General features: G+C 40.0%; 1 protein-coding gene across 2 annotated transcripts in view; it reads right to left on the reverse strand.

Moving 5' to 3' along the window:
* Obi1 (ORC ubiquitin ligase 1) overlaps positions 1-10,007 on the reverse strand; it is a 42,695-nt gene extending 32,688 nt beyond the window's left edge. The window contains exon 1 of one of the 2 annotated variants that reach the window (XM_075949557.1): positions 9,778-10,007. Coding sequence is in view for 1 of the 2 variants with exons in the window: in XM_075949556.1 (XP_075805671.1) it covers positions 9,778-9,849 (72 nt within the window). In the remaining variant the exon portion in view is untranslated. The remainder of the gene's footprint in view (positions 1-9,777) is intronic. The other variant, XM_075949556.1, reaches the window with a different exon arrangement.
* Between the last annotated feature and the right edge of the window lie 2,309 nt (positions 10,008-12,316).

The raw sequence follows: 12,316 nt of genomic DNA on the forward strand, positions 1-12,316 counted from the left end.
AATCAAACAAAGAGGTGGCCCTTTGAGGAGGAGTTTGCAATTGACAAACTCCTAGCCAAAGTATCCAATTGAGAACGACCCAACTTAATGAAATCAGAGCTGAATAGAAAACATTTTAACAGATTCCAATGAAATCCAGAGGTTTATTGAGAACTACCTTGAAACTTTTATCTCCCAAACTTGCATAATCTGTATTATGTAAGAAATTTATAATGGCATTAATTTTATTGAATCAAGATGACATAAACAACTTAAGCAGATCCATATCAAATAATGAGACGTAAGCAGTAATCAAAAGCTTTTCACTTTATGAAAGACCCAGAAGCAATGGATTCGCTGACAGTTCTGCCAAATGTTTGAGAAAGAGATAACAAATAATACTTCTCAAACTGTACAGTGGCAACACTCTGCAAACTGTAAATCAACAATACTCCTTAAATTGTAATACAGCAACTCCTCAAATTACACAAGATAGGAAGGGAAGGATACTCGCCAAACTAATTCTGTAACGCTAGTATTTCCACGATACCCAAACCAGATAAATACACAGAAAAAAAAGAAAAAAAAGAAAGGCTGTAGGACAATTTCACTGACAAACACAAATAGAAAACTTTTCACCAAAATTTTTGTAAATCTTACTCAGGACCACAGTAATTCTTGCAGAAAACCTAGGTCACAGCATCTACATCAGTGGTTCTCAACTTGGGGATTGTAACCCCTTTTAGGGGTCACATACAGATATCCTACATATCAGATATTTACATTACAATTCATAAAAGTTGACGTGGGATGTCCTTTTGTATATATGTTGCTTTTATTGGTTAACAAATAAAGCTGCTTTGGCCTATTGCAGGGCAGAATATAGTCAGGCTGGAAGAGATTGTATAGAGAGAGTAGGCAGAGTCAGAGAGACACCGTGTGGCTACTGAAGGAGACAGACGCCAGATCCTTACCAGTAAGACACAACCCCGTGCAGACACACAGATTAATAAAAAAGGGTTAATTTAAGATGTAAGAGTTAGTTAATAAGAAGTCTGAGCTAATAGGCCAAGCACTATTATAATAATATAGTTTCTGAGTGAGTATTCAGGTCTGAGAAGCTGGGAAACAAACGAGGAGTCTCAGCCTACAAAGTGAAGCCAATGTGGACCAACTACATCCACATAAAACCTGAGAGAGCTGGGAAGGAATTGTAGACACAAGGAAGAGTTAAGCATGACTTCTTGGTAGCCGTACGTTTTTTCAGATTTGTTCTGTTTGCTGGTGACAAGCAGAGGCATGGCTTCTTTAAGAGAGGGCTTCCTGACTCAGTGTTAGCAGCAAAAAACTACATGGCTTCATTAAAAAAAAAAAAAAAACAAAAAAACAAAAAAACATTTCAGTGCGTGCTGGAGGTGGTAGAATGGACTCTGGCTCTTTCGGGAGGTCCTGCACTTAAATGGGGTCTGTAAAGAGCATGTTACAAATTGCATAATGGTGACATAGACCCACTGTGTCCCTGGAGCTGGGGTGGTCTGCACGGCTCACAGAGGCAGTGAACATACCTCTGCCATGTTGGACTGGGCAGAGCAAACAGGCAGGGCCATGGAGTTGGTCCTAGTCACATCTGCTTACCAATTAACACACACACAACACATAACTCTTAGTCAGAAAAAGATTTCAGATATGCAATAAGACAGATTCAGACACAAAAGACCTCTAAGCGAGACATAGTGTGTTTAAAAAATGTACATAGGCTTGGGAGAGAGAGAAAAAGAGTATAGGCAGTTATAAAAAGAAATACTTTTAAAAATAAAACAAAGTCTTTAAGGAGACAGTAAAAGTAATATACAAGAGCACAGTCAGTCATAGATTAAAGAAAAATAAGCCACGAAAAGATAAAAAATACACAGAGAGTCTGAGTTATGTGTATTATTGTGTTTTCTTTGAATTTTTGACTGCAAAGATATTTGATTCTGGGGGCTGCTAAGCTAAACCAACATAAAGGTATCCTGACTTCAAAATCTGGGTCTAAGGATGTTACTTTGGAAAAGAGGTTGTTTTTGTTTCTATAGAAGATGAGGACCTGTGGATTCTTTCTAGGCTAATGTGGTTTGATGGAACAAGAACTCCCCCTCTCCCAAAAAGGTCTCTGTGAACTCTAAAAATATGTTACCCAACAAACATCAGGAAGCAGTTTGAAGAAAACAATGGTCAAATTCCCAAAATAATTGTTTATAAATGTTTGTTTTCATTTAAAGAGAGATATGATATAAAAATGAATAATACACTGGCATGAACTTTATTTATATAAATTTAAGATCAATTTTGTTATATTTCTATTCTTATTTAAAGTACTATGTTTATACAGCTCATTTAAAAATAATGTATAATTAAAATTTTCAGATTAATAAGTAGTCACTTATAATAGTCAAACTTGTAGTCATGATAGTTAGGTTTTCTAGATTTCAGATGGCTATATATTCTTCAAATCTTTCAAAGACCTATAGAACATGACACTTAAAAGATTTTAAGAATTAGACTTTTTGATAGTGAGACACATTTGCTTCTGGCAGCACCAATTACTTTAAGAGGAAGATGAGCATCGGAGAGGCTCCTTATGGAGTTTGCTAGCCATTTGGGCAAGAAACTGCTCTTACCTGAACTGCTTGATGATATGCTTTATAAACTGGATATAAAGGACCCACAGAAAAATGACTTCTAACCTTGCCTAAAGAAGGTGAGACAGTCATTCAGGGTTTTTGCTTCATGAAAGAGTCTGCCAGACATTATGCAAGACACAGAAGCAACTGATGAACTTTGCCATTAGCAGGCAGAACAGATCATTGGATTTCCTGCTTCATGGAAAAGTCTGGCAGATAATATGGGCCTGTAGGCTTAAGATGGATGCCCCAACATTATAAAAGAACTTTGGGTGACTGTCCAGGCAGCAAGAAGTCTCTGTCAATTCTAGAACTTTGGAAGTTGCTTACAATGTTGCTTACTTGGATAACATTTATATCCTTCTGGGGTCTTTGGTGTCGAAAACAAATAGCTATATAGTTTTCCTTAGTTATGATAAAAGATAAATTAGATATGAAACTTTAGACTCATAAAGATAAAACAGATGACTATATATTTTCTTTAATTTTCCAGAAACAAATAGACTAAATATTGTAACTGTAATTCTTGCTTGAACCGGTTTTGCATATGTAATTTTACTATGCTAAAGTTAAAACCTTCCTTTTTAATTAGGCAGAAAGGGGGAGATGATGTGGGATGTCCTCCTGTATATGTATTGCTTTTATTAATTAATGAATAAAGCTGCTTTGGTCTATGACAGGACAGAATATAGCCAGACTGGAAGAGATACAGAAAGAGAGAGGAGGGGGATAGAGTCGGAGAGATGTTGTGTCACTGTTGAAGGAGACAGAAGGATCCTTACCAGTAAGCCACAGCCTCATGCCAATATACAGATTAATAGAAATGGGTTATGATGTAAGAGTTAGTTAATAAGAAGCCTAAGCTAGCAGATCAAACAGTATTGTAATTAATATAGTTTCTGTGTGATTATTCAGGTCTGGGCAGCTGGGAAACCAATAAGCAGTCTCCACTTACAACCAGTAAAAGAAAAAGTGCTGTTATTAAGTAGCAAGGAAATAATTTGCTAGCTGGGGCACTCTATTAAAGGGCCTCAGCATTAGGAAGATTGAGAACCAATGCTGTACATGATGGATCATTAAAGCTGTCTGTAACTCCAGTTCTAGGGCACCAGACCTCTGTAGGCACAAAGTACACACACAGTGAATATACAAGCAAAACATTCATACACATAAAATTTAAAAAAAATTAAAGAACACATTAAAATCATATATCATGATCAAGTTGATTATAGCCTAGCAAGGCAAAAATGGATCAATATATACAATAAATATAAGAAATCGAGTTAAGGACATAAATCATATAAACATATCAACAGACACGAAAAAAAATTGATAAAGTTCACAATCCCTTCACAATAAAAGTCACAAACAACGTAGGAATAAAAGGAACATATTTCAAGATCATAAGTACATACAACAAACTTATAGGGAACATGTATTACACAAGAAAAAACTGAAAACATGTCTTCCAAAACCATAACTGAGACAGAAGTACCCACTCTTCCCACTCTTAATACACTACTTAGAAGTCTCAGCTACAGCATCATGATGAGAAAGATATGAAAGGGGTCCCAACTAGGAAAAGAAAAGCTGAATGCATCCGTATTTGCAGATAATGTGGTCCTATAATGAAAAGACCTTCCTTCTCCACTAGAAGACTCTTATATAGGATAAACACTGTCATCCATGTAGAGGACATGAAATCAACATATGCCAATCAGTAGCACTTCTATCTATCACTAATGAACTTTACCAGGAAAGAAATCCGGAGAAAAAACTTGTATTCATAGTAGCCTCAAAAATAAAATACTAGGAGTAAATCTAACTATGCAGGTGAAAGATTACAATAAAGACACTGATGAAACAAATTTTAGATGACACTAGCGATGGGGAGTCTTCTGTTTTGTGTTGATTTCATTGGTTAAATAAAGAGACTGCCTTAGCCCTTTAATAGGACAGAAAATTAGGTAGGCAGAGTAGACTGAACAGAATTCTGGGAGAAAGAAGCAGAGTCTAGGAGTCACCATGATTCTCCCACTCCAGACAGATGCAGGTTAAGATCTTCCCTGGTAAGCCACCTTGTGGGCTACACAGATTATTAGAAATGGGTTAGATCAATATGTAAGAGCTAGCCAATAAGGGGCTGGAACTAATGGGCCAGGCAGTGTTTAAAAGAATACAATTTGTGAGTTGTTATTTTGGGATATAAGCTAGCCAAGCGGCCAGGAGCCGGGCTGTGGGAAGAGGCCTGCAGCTCCCACAACAGAATTCAGGTAAAGCTAGCCGGGTGGTGGGAAGCAGCCCGCTGCTCCTATTACAACACACTAGAAGATGGATAGTTCTCCTATGTTCATAGATAGACAAAACATTGAAAATGACAATTGTTGAAAAAATTTAAAGAGTCAATGCAATCTCTATCAAAATATCAATATTCGTCACAGAACTAAAATTAACAACTGGGGCTACAGAGATAGTTCAACAGTTAAGCAAACATAGTATTCTTGCAAAAGGTCAAAGTTCAGCTCCCAGTACCCATATCAAGTAGCTCGCAGCTGTAACTCATGCTCCAAGGGATTCAATATCCTCTTCTGGACTCAGTAGGCATCGGCACTCACATTTGCACAATCCTGCACATATATCCACATCATTTTCTTAAATCCCTAAATTCACATGAAAGTATAAAAGACCTTAAGCACTTAAAACAACTCTAAATAGAAGGAACAAGGCTGAAGTATCGCAATATCTGACTTCAATTACACCACAGAGCCATAGTAACACCAACTATATTGTATTGCCACAAAAACACACGTGCAAGCCACTGGGATAGAATAGAGGATCCAGACAGGTATAGCCACCTAATTTTCTTTTTCTTTTTAATGTGTGAAATAACCTTATTCATAATTATTCTCTAGGATAACATAATTTTAATGTTTAGAACAATATGCTCTTAAATCTTTGTCAACTTAGTTACTATCCTATTGCTGAGATGAAACACCACAACCAAGGCAGCTTTTAAAAGCAAGTATTTAAACGGAGACTTCTTCAGTTTCAAAGGGTCAGTTCAGAAACAACATGGCAGGAAGCATGTTACCAAGCCCACCCTTGGTAACAAGACCATACCTCCTAATCAGTCACCTAATTTCAACAACGGTGTCAAAAACATACACTGGTGCTGGGGAAACTGGATACTGGAGCCATAACTCTACTCTTGCATGCAGCAACAATCCAAAGTGAATCAGAGACCTGAAAATTTGAAAATGCTAGAGGAAAACATAATAAATATATTTAAAATATAAGCACAAAGGAAGACTTTCTGAAAAGATCTATTGATGTGGGATTCCCCTCTGTATGCTGTGAATACCACTGGTTAATAAAGAACTGCTTTGAGCCTATGGCAGGGCAGAACAGAACTAGGTGGAGAAAGCTAGGCTAAGTGCTGAGAGAAAGAGAGCAGAGTAAGAAGTCATAGAGCCTTGCCAGAGACAGACCCTGGAACTTTACCCAGTAAGCCACAGCCTTGTGGTGATATACAGATTAATGAAGATGGGTTAAATTAAGGTAAGGGTTAGCCAGAAATACGCTTAAGTGATTGGTCAAACAGTATTGCAAATAACATGGTTTCTGTGTGATCATTTCGGTTCTGGGCAGCTGGAAACAAATAAGCGGCCTCCTACTACAATCTATAGCACAGGAAATAATCCAAAATCTTGACAAATAGAGAACAGAAGCCTCTGAACAGCAAAGACAACAAAGTGAAGGGACAGTATAGAAAGGGAAAATACCTTTGCCAGCTATACATCAGATAGACATTAATATCCCACATACATAAAGAATTGGAAAAACAAAACACCAAAAGCCAAATTATTCAATAAGTGAATGGATTAATGAACTGACATGACAGTTCTTAAATAAAAAAATAAAAATGGCCAATATATATTTGAAAGTGTTCCATGTTCTCAGCCAACAAGAAAATGAAAATCAAAATGGCCCTGAGAATCCATCATTATCAGAATGGCATTCACTAAGAGAACAAATACTAGTGATAACCCTACACACTTACTTATATACTGCTGGTGCAAACAAAAACTGAAAAAGACACTATAGAAGTACCTGTGTAGGTTCCTCAAAAAACTAATATTAGAACTACTTGTGATACAGATATATCATTTCTGAGTACATATGGAAGGTTTTTAAATCAACACGCTACACAGATACTTGCACGTCCATATGTATTGCTGTAATAATCATAAGTGTTAAAATATGGAACCAATTCAGATGTCCATCAACAGATGAATGGACAAATAGGATACATATACAAAAATGAAGTCAGGTCTTGTAAGAAAATGGATGGAACTGTCCAGTTCCATCTATGCTAGGAGAAGGAAGTAAACCTCAAACATCCAATGTGTTCATTCATGTGTGAGATCCAGATTTAAATTTATGTCTGTCTAGATCATGAAAATAGAAAAGGGACCATGAAAAGAGGGAGAAAGATCTTAATAGGAAAGCGAGATTACATAATACATATGGCACAAAAGCAGGAGGGGCTATTTGGGGAGAAAGGAGTCAACAGGAAAATGGAGAAATATAATTATACACACACACATGAACACATACACGCATGCACATATAAAACTTGGGATGCCATGGTGGTCCGACAGAGAACTGTAACCTGATACCTGGTCCCTGGGTACTGGCACTGTGTGTAGGGAGGTTATGGGGCTTTGAGGGGTGGAGGGAATCTATCTCTGGGGCTGGTTCTCAGAGTTCATTGTCTTGCCCCACTTACAGTTCACTCTCTTGGCTTCCTGTTTGTTGTTGAGTATGTGATCTCTCAGCATCCTAATCGGGCCACCTGCTGCCATGCCACTTGTGCCACTATGGACTCTCCCTCTGCAACTATTAAGTCCAAATAAACTCTTTCTTGCACAGGTCATTTTTGTTCATGGTGCATTAACCCAGCAGCAAAAAGTGATACAAAGTTGGTACCAGAAGACACAGGGTATTGCTGTGAAGAACCTGACTTTTTTCTTTTTTGGAAAAATATAGAAGACTGGAACTTGGGCTTTTAAAACAGTAGAATGCTATAAGCAAAGATTCAAGGGCCTCCCTAATATGAGCCCAGAAGACATTAGTGATGAGAGTTACATGAACTGAGGAGGGCTGGCTGAAAGAGATTTCAGAGAACAAGGCCACTACTAGTAGCTGGGCTAAGAGCATTTCTGTGATATTTTGGCAAAGCTATATGCCACTATACTCAGCTTGTGTTTCTACTATATCATTTCATCTCTTGTATGACCATATCCTTTACCTTCATGTTTGTTTTTGTTTTTTTTTTTTTTGAGAAACAGTTTCTCTGTGTAGCTTTGGAACCTGTCCTGGAACTAGCTCTTGTAGCCCAGGCTGGCCTCAAACTCACAGAGATCCACCTGCCTCTGCTTCCCGAGTCTTGGGATTAAAGGCATGCGCCATCACAGCCTGGCCCCAAATCCTCTTCTTAAAACAACAAATGTATTGGGGAGGAGTCATGTTTGAAGTTCTCCATTAATAATAGCCCTACTATCTGGGGCTTACTGACTAGAAATTATATATTGGCTCAGGTAGGGGCTTCTCATTTGGGGCACCATCAACCTTTTTCTAAACTGAAGAATTTTTGTGTGATATATCATAGGAAATTTAGCTAGCAGCAGCTCTTGAAACCACCAATCAGATGCCATTGGCTTACCCCGGGAGCAATCAAAAGAAATTACATATTCATAAATGTTCCTGGGGACTAAAATTCTATCTCCACTCCACTGAGGACCACACAAATCCTTCCAACAAGTTAATGGGGTTGATAAAATTAAATACATTTTCAGCTGTGGAAGCAGATGTAAGGAAACAACAGTATAAATTGTGACTGACAAAGCCTGAGTTGTATTCAATTCAAATATTAAAAGGCTCTTCCACCTTGGAGCAAGGTTAATAAACGATAATCTAGAAGTAAAAAAAGAAAAAAAAAGATGTATGTTTGAAAGAAGCAAGAGCTGGCACTGATGGAATCTATGGGTATGAAGACATATAGTTCAGATTTACCAGCTGGCCAGATCAAGCCATCCATCCTTCAGCCTGCCAAAGGGATCAAGCAAGCCATTCTTTCTCACAGTCCATGTGCTTTTTTACTGGCCGTTTTCTCTGACTCTGTCTAGGGTCAGCAGTTGCTTTCAATCCTAACTTGCTTTTATTTATTGACTCGGCAAATCTACGCTGAACCTCCAACACCTAAAAGCAAGCCATCTTACTGGCTGGCACTCACTTCTTTTCTCCCTGTTAAGCCTGAGGCTGTAAACTGCAGCCCACATTCTCGGGCACACACTACCTACCAAAAAAAAAAAAAAAAAAGGCAATGCAGGGTGGAAAAGAAAGAGGGTTCCAGTTCTTTGCCGTTCTTGAACCACGCGGCAAAGGCACGCTTTAAAAAAAAAAAAAAAGAACCGAATCGGAAGCACAAACGGAAACGAAAGGAAATACGAAGGCATGAGCACATTCAAAACTCCGTTTCTAAAACCAAACTACTTTCTCCTCGTACTTTCACGAGCCCAAGGGCATCCCTTGCCTCTTGTGACTGATCCCAATCTCGGCAGTTAGGACCACGCTTCCCATTCTCAACAGCACAGAAGGGCGTGGGGGCCAGGTGCCATCTGAACACCAGGCAAAAGTCACCCTCCAGACGAGGATAGGAAAAAGGCAAGGCCTTTAAAAATGGACCGTGGCTCCCAGAACAATCACACTGGGTGGCGGACGGGAGACCGGGGACTCCCTCAGGCGAGCCTGCTGCTGAGAGCGCTGCTCGCTGCACCGGCTGCAGAGGAGGATGGAGGCTGCGGCGCCGAGACTCCAACCCGCTCTTCGCAGGCCGACTGAGGCCGCCCAGGCCGCCCAGCCCCGGGCTCCGAGAGGCGCCAGTGGGGCCCAGCGATCCGCGTCTCCCCGCGTCCCCCAGGACCGGCCTCCCGCCGCAGAGCAGCTCGCAGGTCAGCCTTCCCTCGCATCCCGGCGCCTCACGTCCCGTGCCCGTCCCCGCCCAGCACCGGGCCTCGCTCGCCTCCCGCGGCCATCGGGTCCTCAACCCCGGCTCCTTAGCCGTACCCATTACCTTCCCCAAGCAAATGTGGCACGTGATGGGCAGAGTGAGGGACAATGTAACGTTCTGCACGGTCTGAGCCATGGCAGCGTTCAGAATCCCGCCAACACGGAAGTCCCGCCGACAGCAGCTCTTCGCCACGCTGGGAACGCGCGAGGCCGGCTACGGCGGCCTGGCAGGGCCATGGCGAGCCGGGCGAGGGGACGGAAACGCGCTTCTGAGACGCGCAGTCGCCCCCATCTTTTTTTCCTTTCCTTACTGCATAATAACTATTATTAAGAACAGATTAAAAATAGGTGCCTGGATCAGGAGCTTTAAAAAAAAATGCTGGAAATGGGAAGGAAGACGGTTTACTAGAGGTTGCGAGGCTTTTGAAAATTTAAAGGAAAGTGTAATTAATTTGTGTAGGAAATAGAGAAAGTTATGGTGTTTCAGTCCCCACAACGTTCCTCCAAGAGTCGAATAGGGGTGGGGAGTTAAGCTACACGTCTTGATAAAATGGAGCCCTCAAAACATACCGAGAAAAGACGTAACCCATTCATTTAATACTTTCAAAACAACCGTTCTCTCTCAGTTCCGTCCTTATTCTTAAGCATGCTTCCAGAAGGCCCAGATAATCGACTTAAAAACAATGGTTATCTTTTCCCAGAACTACCCAATCAATCTCAGTTCTCCTTGAAAACAAACTTTCACTAGCCCTACTGTGCTATCTTGTCAGGAAGTTTACAGATTCTAAGTGAGGAAACTTCAAACGGTCCAAGGCGGACATTCGCACAAGACATTTTAACGACTTCTTTTTAGGTACGAGTAGGATATGAAAGGTACAGCTTGCGCTGTAGAACTCCACGAGATAATTTGCCAGGTTACAAATTAGCATTCCCAACAACGACAAAGAAAAGAATATCTAAATGTTCCCAAGTGAATCTTACTTGTGAGATTTGGGGGTTAACTGCAACTTGGTGCAAACGAGAAAGAGCCAATGTGGCAAATGATGAAAACAAATCTTCCGTGTGAGACGGGAAATTTAGAAACAAGTGAAATGCCTTTTGCTGATCTTTTTGCAAAAGAGACTGAGGAAGACAATTTCCTAGGTCATGGCCTCGAGCAGCCTGTTAAACATTGACACCTTAGTGCCTTTCTCTGATTGTGTTGTGTGAAATGAAGGTGGAGCCCAATCGTCATGGCTCTAAAAATAACCAGGCAACCGTGAGTCTGGAAAAGTTGGCAACTGGCCTGGAGAAGCCCAAGTCCAATTCAAAACTTGCTTGCTCCTGGCAGTGAGTATGTCCCAATCAGCTCAGTATCTTTGTTTCCTAAGAATTAGAGGCTATCAGCTTGGAATTGGAGAAGTGGGCAAATGAGCCATACTGACTTCCTGCATAGTGCGCACTTCTTCAGAAAGCCTAGCACGAGAATAATCTGCTCCTAAAACCTTGTGGTTATTTGAAAGCAAAGTCATATTTATTCCAAGTTTAGAATTCCCAAGCCTAGAAAAATGTATGTTTCTTGGCTGAAGCCTGGGGTTAGAATGAGAAAGTCTCATGTTTCATTCAGGGTCTCCTTCTACAACCTCTGAGTGGGACAGAGGAGTGAGGATGACCTGCCAGTGACGTCTATCCCTGAGAATACTACAGCAAGGGACAGCTATGTAAAAGGCACTTCCATTCCAAAAGAGTTCCACTTCGTACCTGGCTAGTGCAGGCCTTATAGATCATTTTGATCAGTGGTTCTCAACCTTCCTAATGCTGTGACCCTTTAATACCTCATGTTATGGTGTCCCCCATCCAGAAAGATTTGTTGTTACTTTATAACTGTAATTTTACTACTGTTGTGAATTGTAATATAAATATCTGTGTTTTCTGATGACCTTAGGTGATCCCTGGGAAAGGGTCATTTGAGCTCAAAGGGTTCGAGATCGACAAGTTAAAGACCGCTGATTTTCATGATTCATGTCAACATCTAGTCTCAAATATAAATTGTACAAATAAAGGTGTTTTAATTAGAATAACAATATCTAACGATTTTTAACATCTCTTCCTATTTTGCTATTATTGTCACAGTTTTCTAAGGTTGTCTCCATATAGCTGTGCCTGTACTGGCTTAACTCTACTGTAGTAGATTAAATGTTTACTACCTTAACAAATTATGAGGTTTTGTTTGTTATTTTTTCCTTTATTTTGTTTGGTTTAGAGTACATCTCACTATGTAACCTTAACCGACTTTCACTCAGTACATTAACTGTACTTCACTCAGTACATTAGACTAGCCTGAAACTCATAGAGATTCCCTGCCTCCACTTTCTAAGTGCTAAGACCAAAGGCATGCACAACCATGTCCAGTCTCAAACAATGTTTCTTGAGTTTAACAACAGCATTTAATTTTTCAAGTGTATGGTACTGGATGATTATTCTACAATAATAATGTATCTTTTACCAATCAGCAGCCTTTTTCTAAGTCCAAGCCATTTTAAACAATGTCTTTTGGGGTACTTATTAAAAGAAAACTACATACACGCACATACACGCACACACACGCACACGCACACAAATAT

Source organism: Microtus pennsylvanicus, chromosome 15 (genome assembly GCF_037038515.1).
Source record: "Microtus pennsylvanicus isolate mMicPen1 chromosome 15, mMicPen1.hap1, whole genome shotgun sequence".
NCBI lineage: Eukaryota > Metazoa > Chordata > Mammalia > Rodentia > Cricetidae > Microtus > Microtus pennsylvanicus.